The sequence below is a fragment of the Eurytemora carolleeae genome, unplaced genomic scaffold (assembly GCF_000591075.1).
Source record: "Eurytemora carolleeae unplaced genomic scaffold, Eaff_2.0 scaffold603, whole genome shotgun sequence".
NCBI classification, from domain to species: domain Eukaryota; kingdom Metazoa; phylum Arthropoda; class Copepoda; order Calanoida; family Temoridae; genus Eurytemora; species Eurytemora carolleeae.
This window is the reverse complement of record NW_019396807.1, coordinates 27,092-51,226: the sequence shown is the minus strand read 5'-3', so window position 1 is coordinate 51,226 and position 24,135 is coordinate 27,092. Positions and strand designations below refer to the sequence as shown.

The window sequence follows — 24,135 nt, the reverse complement described above, 5'->3', positions numbered from 1 at the left end:
CTGAGATACAATTTTTATCTTCTTCTCCTTCAGTTCTTTTTAATTTGCTTTATCTTATTTTCCATGCCTCCTGCAGTGGACCCCAATAGGAAGACATCGGTTAGACATAATTATGAACTTAAATAGACATAGAACTAAATATTTCACGTAAATACTAAATAGTTGTTTTTAAAACTACATGCATGTGCTTGATAACAACATCAAATATACATGTAAGAAAACTTAGAGTCATCTTACTTTTTCACATTTTTATGGGTTCCTTTGTACTCATTCTTCTCTGCTATTCCCCCCCGCCTTTATTCCTTCCTAGTTCCCTAGCTCCGCCGTGTAAATTCTGGTTTTCAATAAATCCGTCAAATTATTCATAATATTGAATATTGTCGGAGCTGCGGCGATGTGATTAATAGTCTGGTCTTGTGGCGGCGGTATACTCCACTGTATTATTATTCAGTAGTGGAGACCAATTTGTTTTTCCATATTTCGTGACGTATAAATATACACGTAGTCTAGGCTTCATTTTATAGAGTATTAAACGACCTGGGAACAGAATATTTATATGAATTTATAAAAACTGAGAATATTTTGTATTTACCATAGAGCAATGCTAGATGAGGTATCTTTTTAGATACAAACCTTCGGAAAACCCGGAAAATAACAAAAAGAAAAAATCTTTTAAAAATGTTGACCGACAATTTAAAAACCTTATCAGATAATCAAAGCAAAGTTGGACATATTCTAAAGTTTCCTTTTTGATTTGTTTAATGTGAGAATTATGTGTGCTGTACAGCGGACCAATGATGTAACGCTTCATATTACATTTTCATTTTTGTTTACCAATTATTTTGAAAGGAATTAAGTTTTTGGCACAAACTCAAGTTTTTTTAACCCATATCTTTGCAACCTGATGGTGTAAACCTTTGATATTTCAATCTTAGATTACTTGATCAAAGATACTCAATATTTTGAAATAATAAGAAAAGTCCAAAACATTGAGTTTCCAAGATATAGAGAGAATAAAAAACCTGAACACGAGGATGAAATAAAACTGTCCTTGTTCCAGACCGATTAGATTGAAAAATATCTAATTTTAATAAACTTAAGAAAAATCTTTAAAAATTTAGTTTTCAATTATTTGTAATACTATCAAACTTACAGGGAAGACGACATTCAAACAATCTTTGAGGATTTGATGTTGTATTAATAGTTGTAAATAGTCTTACCAGTGCAGTGATTATTATTAACAATACTTTAAATATCGCTTTAATGTCGTTATCCTATTCCACAGTTTTCTGGTTTTCCATAGAGAATAGAATATATATATAGAGGGGAATTTACTAGAAAAAAGTTTCCATACTGCAGGTGTACTTCACATATTTATGCTATATAACCTGTTGGGCCCTGGAATATCATTCTATAGAAAGTCTAAAATTAATGTTAAAAGAAAACCAAATTATGAAAAAGGCTTGTTTCATAATTGACCAATGATCATTTCACAACTTTATGCCTTTCACTTTACAAACGATGATTTTCCTTTATAACTATAAATTAAATGATGGTTTTTATTCACCTAATTCATTACAAAGTTTATTTAACAGCTTTAAAAATTACGAAAATGAAATGAATAGTCTAGAGAACATACTGTATTAATGTACTCTACTGCACATAATTTGTGAACATTTACATGATTTGTACACTTTGAACTCCCTTTCAGGCTGAAAGGGACTGAAAAAATTCATACCGAGAGATTCTTTTAATTCCTCTCTAATATATATTCTATTCTCTATGTGGTTTTCACTCTAGCTTAAAAATCAACTTTTTTGAGTAAAATGAGTCTCTTTACAGTAAAACCCTAAATGAGCCATACATCGAAAGAATTTATTAAATGTCCATTATCAGAAAGTGAAGAATTCGAAGTTTAATGAATTCTTTCGATATACGTGCGCTGAAACATTGCTGGGTTTAAAGTTCAATTGAACTTTTTAAATTAAAACGATGTTAAGATTGTCACTTCGAAGTTCGCGGCTGTTGTGACACTTTTTAGATTAGGATGATAATCCCACAGTAATTATGCTTGAATCTATTATATTTATTAAAACAACTTGCTTTGCATTTTAATTACTTTTTTTAAATTGAAAAGAATCAACTAGCCGATAGTGTCCGATCATGGTTAAGATAAGAAAATTAATTTATCAAAATTTAACAAGCTCAACTAAATCCTCATTTATCTACCCCCCCCTCTCAGAAAAATCTTATCTACATTGTTACATTTGCATATGATGCATGAAAACGGTATTCTTGACAGAGATATATTGTTTAAAGATTTTAAAACTCAAATTTTTATAAATGAACTAACTATAAGTCAATCTTTTCGCAATTAAATATTTCCACGAGCACCAGGTTCAATGATTTAGCAAGAAACACGGTTTTTGTCATTTTTCAATAATTAATCAAAGAATAAACATATTGCAATAAATGTTCATAACATTTTTATAAAATCCACGAACCCATGAATTATCTTGCCAAACCCCGGGAAATATTTAAGCGGCTTAATTTTGTTCTTAATTCCAAATGTTTGGGTATCGAATATTCTCTTCAAGTCGAATGGAGGATATTCAATGTTGGAGCTGATATCATCGGTATATGGTTGAGATTTTTCCTTTTCGTTTAATAAATTGGCAAAAACTATTAATGATGCACAGCAAGATACTTTTTTTCGTGCCTTTCCCGCACCCCAAGTTTCCCGTTGTTAAATGAAGATTTAGAACTTTTCATACATTGTGTGCAGTGTGCAGGTTTTTGCATTAGAAGTATACATACATAGATACATACATAGAGTTTATCAGCTATATCTATGAATGATATATATTTGTATATTTATACAGGGGTGTCCCCAAAGGATGAGACTATAAAGACGACCTCAAACTTTATATATATTATGACCTATCAATGCTGAATTAAGTTGTCTGTCTCGAAAAAGTCCTTTAATGGATTAAATATTTTTTTTTACCAAAGAACGAAACCAGTTTACAGCAAAAAATCATACAAACTGTAAAAATTCCGAACATTCGTCTCTGAAGTCTCATCGTTTGTGGGTAATCCTCTGCGCTCCCCAAGCGGTAAATAAAGGGAAGGATTGGGGTGGTGGTGTAATCACAATCACGTAAATACGTTTTGCGGCGTGCGCTTTCCTTAATATGTAGTTCATGCACTCCCTCCCTCGGGGAGGAGATATGTACATTGTTCACTCTATAGCACTAAACCTCTACTGTTTTTGCGTATTCTCAGTTTTGGCGAAATATCTTGATAGATGAACGTCAAACTTATACAGAGATGAAACCCAGGGGTTATTAACCCCTGCAGGATCTAGACATGTATAGTGGTTAATCCTTCATTGCTGTATATATTCTGATTCATGTATCTTCGTACATCTTAGTTGAGGAGGGTTCATGGTGCTTAAAGTCCTAAACGTTCCCACTATATTTGGATAATTAACATCGTAAATATGATATTAATTATCTTAAGATAATTATTCAGTTTAAATAATTAGTTTCATCATGAGATGAGTTTTTCTCAACCTCTCATTATTTTCTTAATTTTTCATAATCGTTCTCTCCTTCCTTTCCAACCATCGTCTTCCTTTTCCTTTCCCTTCTCTTTGCATTTGCACCCTGCTCTTGATTTAACCTTTTATTTTAGATTTTATCACTTTAGTTCATTCTACAATAACCCTCCCCTCTACCCCTCTACCCCCTCCCAGCTAATCTTAACCTTTTCTTTTCTACGAAAACTTCTTGAAGCTCTCATCATCTCTTAACCTTTTTGTCCTGCAATCTAAATCTTTTCGTCCTTTTTTAAACTTTCTTGTCCTATTTTACCCTTTTTTAACTTCTCGTCCTTTTGTACACTTCTTATTTGTACTATTTGAACCTTCCGTCCTTTCTTGTCCTTATCTCAACCATCTTTCCCTTTTTTAACCTTCCTTTAGATCCTATTTTAACTTAATGTTGTCTTATCATTATCTTTTCTCTCTTTTTACTTTCTTCTTCTGTACTTATCTTGTTTTCTTTATTTTCTTGCTCTTTCTTTATATTTTTTTATCATTATTATCTAGTCCTATAATTAAATTCTTTTTTTCTTTAAATTCTTGCACTTTAGTAATCTTCTTGCCGTTTCTTTGGTACTTATAAACTTCTTTTTTTAAACATTTTTTCCATTTTTCTCTCATATTTTCTACCTATATCTACTTTTCTTCTTTTCCTTCTCTATCTTTCACCTCCTATTGTATCTCTTTCTTACTTTACCATATTCCTTCTTATACCTTCTTTTTTTTCCTGTTATATTCAGTCCTACTTCTCAATATCATAATTTTCTTTTTTAGATTTAATCATCTTCCTCTCATAAGTTAACCTCTCTGTACCTTATCAATTTTTTATCTTCCAGTTTCCTCTTGTGTTAACATTTTCTTTCTTTTCTACTTTCTTTTCTTCTTTCTATTCTCCTTTCTTTCTTTCTTTCTTTTCTTCTTTCTTTTCTTCTTTAATTTCTTCTTTCTTTGCTTCTTTCTTTTCTTCTTTCTTTTCTTCTTTCTTTTCTTCTTTCTTTTCTTCTTTCTTTGCTTCTTTCTTTTCTTCTTTCTTTTCTACTGTCTTTTCTTCTTTCTTTCCATCTTTCTTTTCTTCTTTCTTTTCTTCCTTCTTTTCTACTTTCTTTTCTTCTTTCTTTTCTTCTTTCTTTACTCCTTTCTTTTCTTCTTTCTTTTCTTCTTTCTTTTCTTTTTTCCTTTTCTTGTGTTTCTTCCTTTAAATATTCAAACAATTCCTAATGTTATATCTTGATTAGCATGTTCTTTCTTTTTATATTATTTTTTATTTTCATTTTCATCTCGTCTTTTTCATTCCGATCCTTGTCTTCCATATTTTAACTTGTCTCCAGGTTTCAACTATTTCTACAATTCCGTCTTTTTTGTTCCTCGCTTCCATCCTTTTCTTATAATCTTCTTCGTTCCCACAATTCAATCCATTTCAAGTTTTTTCCACATTATCTTTTATATATCTTTTCTACCCTTCTTTTCTTTATCTATTTTTCTTTTTATCTGTTTCTTTTTCATCATTCTCTTTCATTTATTAGCATCCTCTTTTTAAATAGTTTCTTGAATATTTTTTTCACAAAAGGAATTTAGTCTTTGCAACAACCTCAAATTTTCTAATCCCTATCTCTAGGCAACCTGATGGGGTGAACCTTTGATATTTCAAACTTAAATTTTTTATCCAACAGAATTCATAATAATTATCTTTTCTCATTAGTAAATATCTAGGGTCTACGAAATCGGGTTGAAAAGAAATATGGATCGGAAAATCTATAATTTGTTACAAAGGTTCATTTCTTTTCTATTTTATGCGTTCCAGTCTGCGCTGTGATTTATTGTATTCACAGTCCTTATAAATATAGTTAAATACAGATCTGATCTTAAATCTTGACTTTATAGTTTTTATGTCAACAAGGAATTTTATGATGATATATTTTTGCAATATTTATTGAACTGGTTTCATACTTCACATCTGTTATCTTATATTTCTTAGTTCGCTGTTAAATACTTTAATATTGATCTCAAACAAACTAGAAAAGTTTTATATTCCGTCAACAACTTTTCCGCACTTGATAATACTCATTTACAATATCATAAATAGATATAAATAAATAAAATAGTTTCGTGTCGCGTATACTAATCTTACAATGATGAAATATATAGATGCGTGCCTGTCTAAGTTATAGTAGATGGAACTAGGTTTATCTAAGAACTAGATAAATTATTCTAGTAGACGGAACAAAGTTCTGTGTTACATGTTCCCTGTATGTCTAAGACGGTTTAGATTAAACGTTTTAGTAGATGGAAAAGGGTTTTCTATTTATCTAGATCTAGATTAAAGTTTCCAGTACGTGGAGCAGGGTTCAATATCTATCTAAGAACTAGATTAAAGATTTAGTACGTGGAACAGAGTTCCATATCTGTATAAGAACTAGATTAAAGAATTCAGTACATGGAACAGGGTTCCATATCTATCTAAGAACTACAGATTAAAGATTTCAGTGCGTGGAACAGTATTTCCTCTAAAAACTAGAGTAAAGGTTCTAGTAGATGGAACAGGGTTCCATAGGACCAGATTAAAAAAAACTATTAAATGGAACAGGGTTCCCTGTCTGTCTGAGGATCAGGTTCTAGTAAACTGAACAGAGTTTCCTGTCTGTCCAAGAACTATATTAAAGGTTCTAGTAGAAGAAACAGGGTTCCATATCCATGTCTATCTTAGGGTTAAATTAAAGGTTCTACTAAATGGAACAAGGTTCCCTGTCTGTCTACGGACTATATAAAAGGTTCTAGTAGATGGAAAAGGGTTCCATAGGACCAGATTAAAAAGAACTAATAATGGAACAGGGTTCCGTGTCTGTCTAAGGATCAGAATAAAGGTTCTAGTAGATGAAACATGGTTCCATGTCCATCTAAGAACTAAATTAAAGGTTCTAGTAGACAAAACAGGGTTCCATGTCTTTATCTCTCTATTTCTAAGAATTAAATTAATGGTTCTTGTAGATAGAACAGGGTTCCCTGTCTATCTAAGAACTAAATTAAAGGTTCAAGTAAATAGAACAGGGTTCCCTATCACTCTACGGTCTAAATTAAGGCTCCAACACAAAGAACAAGGTTCTCTGACTATCCAAGGATCAGATTAAGGGTTCTGGTAGATATAACTGGGTTCCTTGTCTATCTAAGGATCAGATTAAGGGTTCTGGTAGATATAACAGGTTTTCTTGTCTATCTAAGGATCAGATTAAGGGTATCTGGTAGATATAACAGGGTTCCTTGTCTATCTAAGGATCAGATTAAGGGTATCTGGTAGATATAACAGGGTTCCCTGTCTATCTAAGGATCAGATTAAGGGTATCTGGTAGATATAACAGGGTTCCTTGTCTATCTAAGGATCAGGTTAAGGGTATCTGGTAGATATAACAGGGTTCCTTGTCTTCTAAGGATCAGATAAAGGGTTTTGGTAGATATAACAGGGTTCCTTGTCTATCTAAGGATCAGATTAAAGGTTCTGGTAGATGTAACAGGGTTCCTTGTCTATCTAAGGATCAGATTAAGGGTTCTGGTAGATATAACAGGGTTCCCTGTCTATCTAAGGATCAGATTAAGGGTATCTTAGATATAACAGGGTTCCTTGTCTATCTAAGGATCAGATTAAGGGTATCTGGTAGATATAACAGGGTTCCTTGTCTTTCTAAGGATCAGACTAAGGGTTCTGGTAGATAAAACAGGGTTCCTTGTCTATCTAAGCATCAGACTAAGGGTTCTGGTAGATATAACAGGGTTCCTTGTCTATCCAGGGATCAGATTACGGGTATCTGGTAGATATAACAGGGTTCCTTGTCTATCTAAGGATCAGATTAAGGGTTCTGGTAGATATAACAGGGTTCCTTGTCTATCTAAGGATCAGATTTAGGGTATCTGGTAAAGTGTAGTTGATGAGCGAATGAAGCGCGGATGACGGACACAAAATTAAATATGTTATGAACCCATATCTTGTTTAATTTCATGGTTTATGTCATCTAAACGTTGGAGTAAACATAGAACCTCTGCTCTTAAACATTTTTATAAAAATATTTTATTGAATAAAAATATATATTTACAAATAATACATATATATATATATATATATATATAAACACGTTGTATGCTTTAAAAGGTAGAAAAAACATGTATGTTTAGATGTATAACAACACTACTGTTCTTTTTTTGTCAAAAAATTGACAACTCATCAAATTATTTACAGATTTTTAAAAGTTTAAATAAGGTTTTATATGATTTTTAAAATAAGGATAAAATTAAAAAAAAACAGTTGTTCGTTATTGATTCTGTAATCTGTACATCATTTTGATTATTTCTCAACGTCATTGAAACAGTTTTATTTTTAATGGTTTCAGTAATTCTAATTCTTGTTTTTCTATTGTAAACTTCATTAAGAATTCAAACCTATTGTCTATGTATTAAAAATTATGAATTTAAAGGATAAAGTCATGAATCACATATGTTTATCCTATTTTCAATAGGTATTGTAGGACTAGAGTTTCAACGTTCATAGTCCCCAAGGACCTTGGAAGAAGGACTAGAAAAATGACTTATAGGACTAGAAAATCTTCGTCATTTTTTACTCGTTTAAAAGTTCTCCTTTCTATAATCGAATCCAAACTGGTCGCATTTTAGTTTTAAAACTTTTCCAAGTTGTGGAGGTCCACAGAAGAACACAGTTACACGTCCTTTTCTCGTCTCAGTCACCTTAAAAATATATAATTTCATTTCCATGTTTGTTTGATTCAACTCGACCCCGCTACTCCTGTAGTTGAGGGGATCATGAACCTATGCCGCGTTCTTTTAAATATATTCAGCAGGCGTTGACATCTTCAAACAGCGTGTACCAATAATCACACGCCAACAAATATCAGGCAGAATTCTTAGGACTGGGTGAACTTACAAGTGTCGGAGGACCTTTTCCCTAGTAGTATGACCTTATACAGACCTGCTATTTAGCTAAATACCTTTATATGTTTGCGATAAAAGGAAAACATTTTGGATTACTTTAAACCTGTATAATTTTGAAAATAGTTTCAAATTACAGCTTCCATTTTTATAATTGTGCGATACAAACAAACTTTAATAAAGCATACACAGGGTTACCCACAAAGAATGAGAATGTAAAGACGACCTGAAACTCTATATATATGAAGATCTCAAGTTTATATTAAGTCATCTGACTTGAATGTGATTTTTAAATGACTTTTCTAATAATTTGGCAATAAAGGAAAGAAGTTGAAACATAAATATGAGAAAACAGTTAATAGGTAACTTTCCTCATCCTTTCCTTTCCTTTCCTTTCCTTTTATTTATATTTTTACATTTTTTTTTGGATTGGGGGAAATATTTCCACAACCTCTACTTTTAGAGGTTTTTAAATATTTTCTCCTGAAAAACTTAATTTTGTATGTTTTTGTTATATTCCATAAAAAATAGTTTTTTTTACTTTATTTTAAAATTTAGCTTTTCATATTAATACTAGTAATTTTTTTATCAGTTGTTATTCCTTTTTTTGTTAAAAATATCTAACTAACTATTTTATCTTTATTTTGAATTTTTTTCCAATTTGATGTACACAGTTAAGTAAGACAGGAAAAAATCAAGCTTCCATGGTGCCCTTTTAAAAGTTCTTTTTTATTCACCAAAACGTTCCCAGTTCAATTAAGAACTTTTCACTGTAAACTCAGGTTCATTTCAAGTACACGGCCGAATTTTAATCGGCAAGAGAAAGCTATACAGTACAAATACAGACTACTAAGACAAATACTCCGGTGAAATTTAATTGTTCATCATAAGTAAAAATCCGTCCATTTTATCCTAATTTGATTGATCGAGACAAATAAAGTTGTAGATCATCATTTGCATTAGATGTTAAATGAATGACAAAATTAAGAAGAACTTAAAAATGATATTTATGATGTATTTACCTGCTTAAACACTTTATCCCAGTTTGGTCTGCCAGCAATAGTTCTTGTTTTCAGTCCAGTTATCAGGTCCCTTTTAGACTAAAATATTTACATATTAATTTAACTAGATATCCAGTCCAGTTATCAGGTCCCTTATTATATATATATACATATTTTAGTCTAAAAGGGACCTATTTTATATATATATATCCAGTACAGTTATCAGGTCCCACTTATTTATATATTAATTTATCTTTAGTCTAACAAAAAGATATACTTTGATGGACATAAACCTTTCCAGGGACCNGGGGGGGGGGGGGGAACAACCAGATGCCAAATATATGTATGCAAATTAAACCAAAGTTATCTCTGCAGGGTATAACCACCACGGGATGTTTAATCCTGAGATTCACACCACTAAATTATAATCCCTGACGTATTACCTAAATATAAAACGTTGGTTTGGATAAAGATATTATAGGAAGATATCTAACTAATTAATTTAAAGGTAATTAACTGGATACATTAATGAATGCCTAAATGAATCGGTTTACCAGATTACAGGGTTTAGACCAACAACTTTATAAAATATAAACACAAGGTGTAGATTACATCATGGTAGATATTAAACTACGAACGGTATTTAATGATGATAAAAACTGAATTTAGAGAATAATGAATGAAGAAAAAGAGGTTTATTGTAATATTTATTTGGAGAATTTCAGAATGGTGGATATCGAGAACATTGCTTGATCCTCTCTTTTTTTTAATCTCGACACTAACATAATTTTGTGTTTGTATCCTGAAAAGTGTATAAAATTCAACCAATCAGAGTGGCGTATCAGAAGCCGGGAAATTTGAAATTTTGCGCGCCATTAATGAGCGTTCTCGCATTTAATTATGATGAATATACAGAGACGGGAGGGACTTTCTTATTTTGGAAAACCGGTTTTTGATTTGTCTACTTTATCCAAAAAGAGTTGATTAAGCAAGAAATTAAAAGTGTTCACATTGGAAATTTAGACGAAGCGAGCGGGATTACAAGTTTCCAATTCTAAAGTTCCCAGCTCAGACCAATCTAAAATTCTAAGATATTAAATAATTAAAGGAATTGTAGCCGTTAAAGTGATAATTGATTAAAAACATTCATTGCCCGATTCACAACGGTACTCTTCGCCCTATATCGGATTAACAATGAGAAAGATATTATCGTTTTGTCTCTTAAAAAATAAATATTCACTAATCAAGTCATATAAATAGAAAATTGCCATTAAAAATTATCAATTTTCAATCTAAAAAACAGCAATAATTTTTTCGCAAGAATCGGGCATGCCACCCTATAAATAAAAATTTTAAGTCCAGTTCCTTCTTCTGAGAAAAATGAAAAAGAAAAAATGAATAAACGAATAAATATGTGTTTAGATGAATGGGTTACCTTCTCATGTAGAAGTTCTAAAGCTAGTTGAAGCCCAACAGCTTTCATATCAGTTTTCTGTAGAGCTGAAGTGATGTACATGTGCATATCTAGAAACCGTTCCATAGCCCCGCCCTGCTCAGCCTAAAGGAGAAAACAAAATATTGTTTTTTAAAGTTTAGATCTTTTTTAAACTTTACTCAAACAAAAACTAAATTAAGATCAACATTTTATATTCCTTATAAAGGAATAACAAAGCAAATTTTAAAGATTCTTGATTTTTAGGAATATGCCATGAAAAATGAATTCAGATAAACATTGACTGAGATTTATTATCAGCTGACATAATGAAATTATCAGCTGACACTATGAAATTATCAGCAGACACTATGTAGTTATCAGCTGACACCATGAAACTATCAGCAGACACTATGAAATTGTCAGCAGACTTTATAAAATTATCAGATGACACTATGAAATTATCAACTGTAACTATGAAATTATAAGCAAACACTATGAAATTATCAGCTGAGAATATGAAATTTTTAGATGACACAATGTAATTATCAGCAGGCACTATTAAATGATCAGCTGACACTATGAAATTATCAGCTGACACTATGAAATTATCAGCAGACATTTTGAAATTATTAGATGACACTGTAATTATCAGCTGACACTATGAAATTATCAGCTGACACTATGAAACTATCAGCAGACACTGTGAAGTTATCAGATGACACTATGTAATTATCAGCTAAGCGCTACGAAATTATCAGCTGAAATTTAATTATCCATTGACATTATGAAATTATCTGCTGACACTATGTAGTTATCAGCTGACACTATACAGTTATCAGCTGAGCACTATACAATTATCAGATGACATTTAATTATCAGATGACATTTAATTATCAATTGACATTATGAAATTATCTGCTGCTTTATGTAGTTATCAGCTGAGCACTATACAATTATCAGATGACATGTAATTATCAGATGACATTTAATTATCAGATGACATTTAATTATCAGATGACATTTAATTATCAATTGACATTATGAAATTATCTGCCGACACTGTGGAATTATCAGCTGATGCATAATGAACTTGCTAGCTGAGTACTTAGAAATTATAAGCTGAAACTACGAAATATCAGCTGAACATTTTGAAATTAGCAGCTGGACACTATTATGAAATTTAAAAAAAACTTTAATCTTTTAAACACAAATGTTTTGGATCGAAACACCCATTCGCATTTTCAAGTACAAATGGGGACACGATTTTAATTTTGTTTTTATTTTTAAAACCAAAATCAGACCATTTTTTGCGGCTTTTTCAGGACTTAATTTGCTCTTTGGAGACTATAGAAAATACATTTGGGGACCAGGGATTTGCTTAATGGAGACCTATCGACTGTCTTAAGGGAGCCTGTGTGGAGTTTAGGTTCTTAAAAAGTCTAAAAAGAAATAAAAATTTACCTGTTCAATTTCCAGCTGTGAGAGCAGATTAACGAACCATTCAAAAGATCGCTGCTCTCGATTGATCCAGAAAAAATCAACCTAAAATATGTCAAATCTTCGTGTGTCAAACTTCCTAGTGCTTTAGGAGTTAAATTTAGTCATTGTAAAGATCAAAAAAAAAGTCGTTGGTCTACAGTCTATCACTATAAACATGTTCAGAATTTTGTGACTGTTATAAGCTCTGAAAAGCTAAAATGCTCTATAGTCATACTGTCATAAATTGCATTAACTTTACCAACGTTTTAAAAAACATTGAATGAAGACGACTTTAATCTGGTTGTTTTCACATTAGTATAAATGCTAAAAGTAAAACTACCCAAAGTCACAGTGACAATTTAGGCTCCTTCAATGATAGTTTTCAATCGAAACAGTTATTAAGGAAGGTATCAAAACTTGGTTCCCCCCCCCCTCCCGAACCTAAAAAATTATGTTTTTTATAGCCACTTTCAAAGAACCCATTTAAAGTTAGTTTATGTAAACACGTTTTTAGCATAAGATTAGATTTTGGGTTTGAAAGAAAATCAGTTCGTGCCAAAAACACTAAAAATTCTATTATACAAAGTGTTTTAACCTTTCTGAGATTCATGACTGATGATCTGAGGTCGTTTGTCCAGCTGTAGGAGCATTTAGGACAGGAGTTTCTAGCAGCCCAATACCTAAATATATCATAATTAAAGACAGCAGAAGACGACATTTTCATATAGTCTTTACTTGAAACCTGGGAAACCTTGAGAAAACCAAAGTTAAGAAGGGTAGGATGGTGTTGAGCGCTACGGCTAGGGCAGAATTGAAATCAGGAATCACCGAGGAATCAGGATCAAAATATTTGAAATTTAATAAATGTTCTGATTTCTAGAGGAAAAATCAAGAAATATTCTCCCGCCACTATTAATCATAAAAATGCGTTCTGTGTTGTAATATTCATATAAGAACTGTAGTTGGCTGTGATGTAAGAAGGAGAAGAGAAGATAGAGATTTAAACACCTAGTTATCAGCTCATTTATGCTCATCAGTTCTTGATTACGCCATGAACTGACAGATTAGGTTCCTATCAGAACACTTTTTTTTTTGGGGGGGGGGGGTTAGAGTGGATACGTCAGGAAAACGGATAGAATAACAAATTTTTAAATAGACAGATAATATATATTAGACGCCTTTCTATGATATATGTAGAACGGAATTGATTTATAGCGATCAGTAACTAGGATTTATTAGGGAGTTCCTCTGCTCTATGTAGAATGCGTCCTTAGATAAATCCAACCGTAAATATCCCATGGTTTACAACTTATTTCGCTGAGAACTTGTAGAAATTTAAGTTCTAAGAGGTTTTTAAATTCTTTCTTCAGTACCTTTTGTTCGACCTTTGAACCCTGTTTTTGCTACAGGTCTGGCGTATACATTAGTTTAGAGAGGTGTAGACTTGCAGAGCTCTGCATTTATTCTATTCAAATTGAGGCCGATGTGTAACCCCTTACTCAAACACTAGGATTTGGCAGAGAGACGAATTTTTAAACGTTTTCTCGCATTCCTTCGGAATATTAGAGGATAGAGAGAGATATGGATTGGAGATGAGAGGCATTAGGTTGAGCCGGGTTGGATTGAAACTCTGCAATTTATCTGGTTCAAAAGAATCTTCCACGTGGGGTTAAACTATCATTGTAACTATCTTTAAATAAGTCTATTTTTACAGATAACAAAGAGGATTTGTAAATACTTTAGCTACCTTAGCTATTCTGTATAGGAACTATAATCTAGAAAATTCTCGTAATGTTCCATCTTAAGATTTAAATTTGAAATTTAATAGATAAGACATTTCATAGAATGGAAATTTCATATACAGGACATTTCAAATACAGGACATTTTATAGATGAAACATTTCATTGAAAGGGTATTTCATGGAGGACATTTCATAGAAGACATTTTATTGAGGACATTTCATGGAAGACATTTTATTGAGGACATTTCATAGAAGACATTTTATTGAGGACATTTCAAAAGACATTTTATTGAGGACATTTCATAGAAGACATTTTATTGAGGACATTTCATGGAAGACATTTTATTGAGGACATTTCATAGAAGACATTTTATTGAGGACATTTCATAGAAGACATTTTATTGAGGACATTTCATGGAAGACATTTTATTGAGGACATTTCATAGAAGACATTTTATTGAGGACATTTTATGGAAGACATTTCATAGAAAGGACATTTCATAGAAAAGACATTTCATGGAAGACATTTCATAGAAAGACATTTCATACATAGGACATTTCATAGACAGGACATTGCATGGGGGACATTTCATAGAAAACGAAATTCGTAGCAGATAAGATTGGTCTATGTTAAAGGATGAATCCACCAGCCAGAAAAGAAAAAAAACTATGCAAACATAGACAGAAGGAGTAGGTCAAATTCATGCGGCATTGTCGGGACAACTTATTTTATTTCATGAAAAGTATGAGAAAAGCAAATTTAACCTGTTGCATAATAGAAATTGAAAATATTTTTCTTCTTCTAAATAGCTCTCGAATATCAGAAGCATGAAAACCTTTAAGATTTAACACGACGCGGAATTTACTTGAGTTTAACGTGGTAACCCGGTCTGATGAACTGGACAGAATAATATTAGCCCAGGGCAGCAGACTCAAGGTTTAATGTAATCGTAGGTTAATAAAGAAGAAGAAATACAGGAGTAAAGGGACAAACTATTATCATTGTTAATTCAATCTTTAAACTTAGAAATTTAACTCATCTCTCATTGGTCCAATCTCAACATTTTAATTTACAGTTTTAATTTAAACTCTTGTGATGTGATAATGACTTATATCAAAGAGAATTGGTTTAAATTCTTTCCGTCCATTAAAAAATCCCACCTCAGAAAGGAGTATGTGAAGTAGTAAATTCCGAATAATTATGAAATGTTCTCCATTGAATTATACAATTGTCGGCCATGGTTTATGACTTGATATTATTTATTACTCTTAAACTTTGTTTTCATTTTTGTTTCCTACATGGGCTGAATCTCTAAGCAAATGTTAAATCTTCAAAAATGAAAATCAAAAAATCAGAATTCTGTTCTTTGTGTTTTTAATACATAAAGTCATGTTTGTTTTGTTTCAAGAAATATAAACCAGGAATCTTCATAGCTTACTTTACAAAAAAGTGTACTGTATTTTGTGGGAGGAAAATAAACAAACACCACCTTAAGCAGTACTGTGTTTGTTTACAGAAGCTACAGTACACCTTGTTTTAAACAAACATAAGGTTGTATTATGTATATGTATATAGATAATTAAATTGATTGGTTGAATTGTAGTTGTATCATGTATATGTATAGATAATTAAACTGATTAGTAGAATTGTAGTTGTATCATGTATATGTATAGATAATTAAACTGATTGGTAGAATTGTAGTTGTATTATATATATGTATAGATAAACATGTTGGATACCTTGAACACTGACATTAATGCGAGAATATAAAGAAACCGGAGTATTAAAAATCAAGGAACAGAATCAACAAAGATAAAGCAATGGCAGAACATGCATATACATATGTTTAACCCTATCCCTGCTGGGGTACTTGAAAACCAGGATACGCTGGGGGGGGGGGTCAATTTGACCCCCCCTCTAAATCCCATGTTTTATGTCCAAATATGACAAATGATACATCATTAGAAAGCTCTTGTGCTCTACTTTTAGAATCTGCAAAAAAAATTGCAAATTTACGAAAATTGAATTTTTTATCGCAAAATCCAGTTTTATAGTAAAAATGTTTGCAAAAAAAAATTTGTCCAAAAAATGACAAATTATACATTTTTGAAAAGCCCTTGACCATGCCATTTCAAATATGCAAAATTTTTGCAAAATTTTAATTAACCTGATTTTTAATCAAGAAAAACTAAAAATGTGCAAATTTCCTTTGACAGGTTGTTTGCAAAAAATTTGCAATTTTTTTTCGCAAAACTTGTGCAATCCGTTTCCTTATGTCATAGGCTTTCCAAAAAGCTAAATTTTATCAAAATCTGACAAGTGAAAGTGGGTCAAAACAAAGATTTAGTTTGTTACAGGCAAAAGCAGTCATTCAGGCAGTGTGCCTGAGGACTCAGGCAGTTAGTATTAAAGCCCGGTTTTAGGCCTAAAGGGAGGGCTTTGGGTATGTAAGAAAAGTCAGAAAATTTCAACAGCCTCAGACCAATACTTTTTGAGTTATGTAAAAAAACTACAGGGGGGGGTCAAATTGACCCCCCCCCAGCAGGAATAGGGTTAAACTTGAAGGTGTATGTAAATAATCTTCTCAGTATCCAGGGCGCTTCTCGGCACTCTTTCTTGTAATTTTGGCGGTTTGGATAAATTAAGGATGGAAGAATCTATATAATTTGCTTGTCTGGGTGTGTGTTCGTTTGTTTGTTTTAAATCGATAAACGTCAAAACGGCGGAAATAACCGGACTCCAATTTTTGTGGGACTTCACAGAAAGGTTTTAGGATTGTTAGAATTTGAAAAATGGCCTTAAAAAAATGATATAAGAACAACAATTAAAAGTTGAAATCGAAGATGGGCGCGAAGCGCCTTGGAAGCCTAGTATTGGATAAAGGAGAGTAGATGAAAAGAGTGAATATTAATCTTCTATTATTTAGAACACAGTTATTAATGTTTCAGTGGAACAAACAATAAATGTGCGTCAGAGTATTTATGAACCCCTTCATTTTAATACAAATACCCTTCATGTGAGTACAGATACCCTTCATTTCAGTACAAGTACCCTTCATGTCAGTACAGATACCCTTCATGTCAGTACAGATACCCCTAATTTTAGTACAAACATCCTTCATGTTAGTACAGATACCCTTCATTTTAATACAAACATCCTTCATGTCAGTACAGATATCCTTCATTTCAGTACATACAAACATCCTTCATGTCAGTACAGATACCCTTCATTTCAGTACAAATACCCTTCATTTTAATACAAACATCCTTCATGTCAGTACAGATATCCTTCATTTCAGTACAGATACCCTTCATTATAGTACATAGACCCTTCATTATAGTACATATACCCTTCATTTTAGTACAAATACCCTTCATGCAGTACAGATAGCCTTCATTTTAGTACAAACATCCTTCATGTCAGTACAGATATCCTTCATGTCAGTACAAATACCCTTCATTTTAATACAAACATCCTTCATGTCAGTACAGATACCCTTCATTTTAGTACAAATGCCTTTCATGTCAGTACAGATACCCTTCATTTTAGTACAAACATCCTTCATGTCAGTACAGATACCCTTAATTTTAGTACAAATATCCTTCATGTCAGTACAGATACCCTTCATGTCAGTACAGATACCCTTAATTTTAGTACAAATACCCTTCACTTCAACACAAAAACCTTTCATTTCAGCACAATACCCTTTATTTCAATATTGAGCACTTGCCTCAAACTCAAATTTCAATACTTCTGAAGCAAGTAATTAAATTTAAAATATCAAAGGTTTACACTATAAGGTTGCAACGATATATTGAGTAGGACATTAGTATTTGAGTTTTCAGTTTTCTTTGTATTAATGCTCAGGAGTTTGAGTTCTCAGTTTTCTTTGTAGTAATGCTCAGGAGTTTGAGTTTTCAGTTTTCTTTGTATTAATGCTCAGGAGTTTGAGTTTTCAGTTTTCTTTGTAGTAATGCTCAGGAGTTTGAGTTTTCAGTTTTCTTTGTAGTAATGTTCAGGAGTTTGTTGGTTTTATTGCTCTGAGAAGAATATATAGGCAGGAACAAAAACAGTTCTCAGGTTTTGTATTCATCATCCTGTATACTTGTATACTAGGTATCTGAGCCCAAAACTGAAGACATGGTATCGTAATGGAACCCAGCATCGGAAACCCATCAAGTTGCATAGAAATATGGATTATAAATTTGGAGTTTGAGGTTATTTATTTAGTTTCTCTGTATTTAAAGTGAACTCCAATAGGTATGGAAGTTGATTCTAACCTGTGCATAATGGACTTGAGTATAGAAGCGAAGGGTGTGACCCCTATCCCTGTCCCAATGAGAACAGCGTGCTGGGCATGGAAGATTTGACTGGTGGGAGCTCCGAATGGTCCGTCTATATAGACGTGTAGAGGTTTATTGACATTCTTAATATCTATATCAGAATCATCCCCAGACCTAAATATATAAAATATAGAGGTTTATTGACATTCTTGATATCTATATCAGAATCATGCCCAGACCTAGATATATAAAATATAGAGGTTTCATTACATTCTTGTAATTTATATCAGCATCATGCCCAGACCTAAATATATATAGAATATAGAGGTTTTATTACATTCTAGTAATCTATATCAGAGTCATCCTCAGACCTAAATATATAAAATATAGAGGTTTTACATTACATTCTTGATATCAATATCAGAATCATCCCCAGACCTAAATATATAAAATAAAGAGGTTTCAGCACATTCTTGATATCTATATCAGAATCATCTCCAAATTGATTGAATGATTTCAATACATTTTACTGTGACAATTAGAACTGCTTAGAAAGTGGTTAAAGGTAAATAAATAAGAGTTTGTAAACAAGCCTGCAGGTCTCTCTAGCTGCATATAGCGCAGGAAAATTACGTCCTTTGTTTACAATCTTTGTTATTTTTATTGATTAAACTAGTTTCTCTTTTAAACCTAATTCATTTAAAACCGGTTTCTTCTATTAGAATATTTAATTGCGGTTTGTTTCATACTTCAACAAGATTTAAACTAACGGAATTATCTCTTTTTAAACTAATTCATTTAAAACCGGTTTCTTCTATTAGAATATTTAATTGTTTCATACTTCAACAAGATTTAAACTAACGGAACTATCTCTTTTAAAACTAATTCATTTAAAACCGGTTTCTTCTATTAGAATATTTAATTGTTTCATACTTCAACAAGATTTAAACTAACGGAACTATCTCTTTTTAAACTAATTCATTTAAAACGCCTTCTCCGGTGGAAAAGTATGAAAGAGAAACAGAGAACAAATTATCTCAGCTTGCTGGTGAAAGGACCAGGTGAAAGGACTAAACTGTCAAATCATCGTGTGTCAATCCTAATATGTCACAGTCAAATATTGCAACTTTAAACTTGACAGAAGGGAAAGGTAAAATGTACGTAACATTCTGGTATGACTCACTAACCTCCTAGATCCTCTAGTTTTCATTTTATGAGTATCAGACAAACAAAGCAAATGTTCTAATCCCAATATCAAAGATCTACCACGGGTTGCAAACATATAAAGATTTCCAAAATAGAGTTTGTGGCAAAATCTCAATTCATTCATCCGGTTATATCAGAAGTTCAGTATGAGGAGTTATGATTGAAAACATGTAAGATTTCAATCTTTATACATGCAATTTAATTTAGATTGACGTGTTAGTTTAATACCTGTAAAGATTATCAGTGCTTTCCTTCTCAGCAATACGATCCAGGATGAAATGGTTTGACGAGCATAGATCATCTTCACCTCTTTCATCAATACTTTCTGTAATAACATTTATTTAAAGAATAAAATGGTTTGACGAGCATAGATCATCTTCAACTCTTTCATCAATACTCTCTGTAATAACATTTATTTAAAGAATAAAATAATTTTTATCTGGACCAGATATGCAAATGTCACTTTATAGATTGGAAACCACCACTGGAAAGAATCAAATTTAAAAAAGAAGATGATTGATTGTAGATTGATGCATGCGTCTTGATCAAACAAAGGTTTTAAGGGGACCGTTCTGAGTCAAACACCACTTATCCCCTTTAACCTGACAAATGTACAATCCTGGTTTAGATATTTTAAAATTGAAAACAAGCTTGTGCTAATCATTTATCCTCTCAACCCAGACATATAATTACTTATTCTCTCAATAGCGTGCTCATTCTTTAACAATTCTGCGCTAACCTTAACCCTTTATAATCTCATCTATACACTTTTAAACATAGCAACCTATTCCTAGACCTAGTACCTTTTCAGACCTAACACCCTTTCAAACCTATATTACCTTTTCAGACCTAACACCCATTCAAACTTATATTACCTTTTCAGACCTAACACCCTTCCAAACCTATATTACCTTTTCAGACCTAACACCCTTTCAAACCTATATTACCTTTTCAGACCTAACACCCTTCCAAACCTATATTACCTTTTCAGAACTAACATCCTTCCAAACCTATATTACCTTTTCAGACCTAACACCCTTTCAAACTTATATTACCTTTTCAGACCTAACACCCTTTTAAACTTATATTACCTTTTCAGACCTAACACCCTTTCAAACCTATATTACTTTTTTAGACCTAACAGCCTTTCAAACCTATATTACATTTTCAGACCTAACACCCTTTCAAACCTATATTACCTTTCAGGCATATAGTATACCTTTTCAGACCTATAGTACCCTTTCAGGCCTAACACCCTCCGGAACTTACACCCTTTCAAAACTAGCAACCTTTCAGATCTGGCACCCTTTCAGATCTAGCACCCTCCGGAACTTACACCGCTTCAAAACTAACACCCTTTCAGATCTAGCCCCTTTCAGAACTAGCACCCTTTCAGAACTAACACCCTTTCAGAACTAGATCCTTTTCAGACCTCAAATATAACGCAGCTGATGCACGTCTTAAATTCTTCTACCTTTTCCAATCATATTATTTTAGTCCCCCCCCCCCCCTCTTATTTTACACCTTGTTCTAGTACTCCCCCCCTATCCTACTTTACACCCCTGGTTCCTCGATAAACTGAAGAGGAGTTTGTATAAGATGAGGGATGCGTCCATCTATACACTGGAGCTGCAGGGACGGATTTAAACCTGCCAGGGTTGAGATGTATCCCGGAGCAAAAGATAAAATATAGTTCCTCACTAACTATCTGTCTCATTATCTGACTATCAACACTTTTTATTCTCTAATTAATGCTGTGACTCAAGCAGGAATGTGTTTCAACTTCTGAAGCAAATATCTGAAGGTTTACCACGAGGCCTAGGATACATTTTGCTACTTCGTGTATAACGTAATCAATGGCGTAAACAATGAGGGCAAGCATGTGTTGCTACCCGCCCTTAAATCAAATACTGAATACGCGCCCCTGGGAGTAAAATACCTTTAGGAGGTTGGTAGGATAGAATGGTTGGTTTTCTTCTCATATATCTGTAGGATCTAGCCACCATCTTGATATCTGTAGATACCTCGTCCTCTCTCATCTCTCCTCCTCCTATCCCGCTCATCCTAAACCAAACATGTAAATTTGTATTCTCACTAAGGTACTGAGAACTAGCCCCAACTTCTCATTTTATAATATCTATATCTTTGCAACCTGGGACCAAAAGAATTCAGTCTTAGTCGCAAACTTTGATTGACTAATCCCTACGTCTTTGCAACCGAATGTCAAATAATCTACGTTTGAAATGTCAAAAGTTTGCACCATCAGGTTGCCAAGATATAGGGATTAGAAAATCTTAGATTTTGGCAGAGTCTTAAATTCTTTAATGAATAGAAAAAAAGAAGTTAAGCCATTTATCTAATGCTCCGATTCAAGCTTAAGCAACGTTATTCAACTTCTTCTTGATATTCATTAAATTTGGTTCATGCATGATGGTGAAAACCCTTGACATTTCAAGAACATTTGATTTAACAGAAATCAGAGGTTTACGACGTTAGGTTGCAAAAATATAAGAAATATAGTTTAAGGTGAAAAATCAAGTATTGTTTTTTTCTTTTCGTTGGAATTTACGCTATTTTTATTTTTGCAACAGTTGTTAATTATAAACTTTCCATGCACATTTATTCCACTGTTTATTTGTTATCCATTATGTTGAATTTCGTTGTATATTATAGATATCCTTGTTAAATATGAAGAATATAATAGCTGCTGCAAATATACAAATTTGTTCGTAAAATTACAGTTGACAGAATACCTAAATCCTGCCTCTCAACCTAGAGATGAGCACGTTCAACTTTTTTCCTTTCGTTCGTTAATTGTTTGTGAACGACCCATTTCGTTCGTTTTTTTCAAACGTTCAGAAAAGTTGATTCCGTTCGTTCTCAAAATTATCGTTCATTTTCCGTCTATTTCGTTCGTTTTCTCACTAAACGATCGTTTTCTCAAGTTTTTTTTTCCAACGATTTTAAATCGTTCTTTTATTCGTTCGTTTTCAAACACGAAAAAAATGTCACTTCTCTGAACGATCCGTTTCGTTCATCCATCATTCGTTTTATTCTGAACGACACCTTTTTCACAAAAATTTGGTTGGTTGAAAAAACGGTGCCCATCTCTACGGCTCAACTCCATCTTGACACACGTGTATAATGTTTATAACTGTGTAGTGTATGCAGTTAAAAACGTGCTATGTCAAAGCAGCCCCAAGCAAAATTTAGATCAAAAGTTGCACCTCTGAATTCTACCTCTGTAGATCATAGATAAGGTTTTAGGAACAATATATACAATATATAATCGGTGGCAATTTGATGAAAATACTTGTTGTCATTATATTAATGTTCAGACAAGCATCAAATGTGGTGGAGTACAAATGTCCTCCTTTGATAACCAGTCATTTATATCAAGAGTACAAATCTTGAAACATTTATATTATTCTTACCATAGTTTAGACAGTACTAGATACATGTAGAGTACATAAGTCATAGTTTAGACAGTACTAGATATATATAGAGTACACAAGTCATAGTTTAGACAGTACTAGATATATACAGAGTACACAAACCATAGTTTAAACAGTACTAGATATATACAGAGTACACAAACCATAGTTTAGACAGTACTAGATATATACAGAGTACACAACCCATAGTTTAAACAGTACTAGATATATACAGAGTACACAAGCCATAGTTTAAACAGTACTAGATATACACAGAGTACACAAACCATAGTTTAAACAGTACTAGATATATAAAAAGTACACAAACCATAGCTTAGACAGTACTAGATATATGTAGAGTACACAAACCATAGTTTAGACAGTACTAGATATACAGAGTACACAAACCATAGTTTAGACAGTACTAGATATATACAGAGTACACAAACCATAGTTTAGACAGTACTAGATATGAGTTCAGTTCCTTTCAACTGCTAGTCGTCAAGCCATTAAAATATGAACGAAATCAAGCAAACTTTTTGCAAAAATAATGATAAAATAAAAAGATCGTTTTATTTCTTGGTAATTTCAACACAAGAACTGCATACAACTATAAAATGTGGGAGTAGAGGTGTGACACTTATTAGCAGCAATAAATTTTCAAGATACACTATATACATGCATATAATGAATCTTATACTTGTCAGCACTTTACCTTCAACTACAAATTCAACATTTAAAAAATGCAATATTTTAATATTTTTAGATATTCAGAATACATTTTTATATACTGGAATAATACTTAATCTTCATAATTGCTGCATGCATATATACGATGAATGAACACGGCATGAAAGTATAAATACTCCATGAATTAATACTGCAATAAAAGTATAAATACTGAATGAATACTGCAATGAAAGTATAAATACTGAATGAATACTGCAATGAAAGTATAAATACTGAATGAACACGGCATGAAAGTATAAATACTCCATGAATTAATACTGCAATGAAAGTA

General features: G+C 32.3%; 1 protein-coding gene across 1 annotated transcript in view; it reads right to left on the bottom strand.

Moving 5' to 3' along the window:
• Positions 1-8,022: 8,022 nt before the first annotated feature.
• The window catches only part of LOC111708897 (NADPH oxidase 5), a 42,087-nt gene continuing 25,974 nt past the window's right edge, over positions 8,023-24,135 (bottom strand). The window contains exons 16-23 of the mRNA XM_023482404.1: positions 21,620-21,744; positions 19,909-20,005; positions 18,472-18,648; positions 13,044-13,128; positions 12,431-12,511; positions 10,970-11,092; positions 9,556-9,633; positions 8,023-8,332 (exon numbers count right to left, since the gene is read on the bottom strand). Of these exons, the coding sequence (XP_023338172.1) occupies positions 8,213-8,332; positions 9,556-9,633; positions 10,970-11,092; positions 12,431-12,511; positions 13,044-13,128; positions 18,472-18,648; positions 19,909-20,005; positions 21,620-21,744 (886 nt within the window). The 3' untranslated portion in view covers positions 8,023-8,212. The remainder of the gene's footprint in view (positions 8,333-9,555; positions 9,634-10,969; positions 11,093-12,430; positions 12,512-13,043; positions 13,129-18,471; positions 18,649-19,908; positions 20,006-21,619; positions 21,745-24,135) is intronic.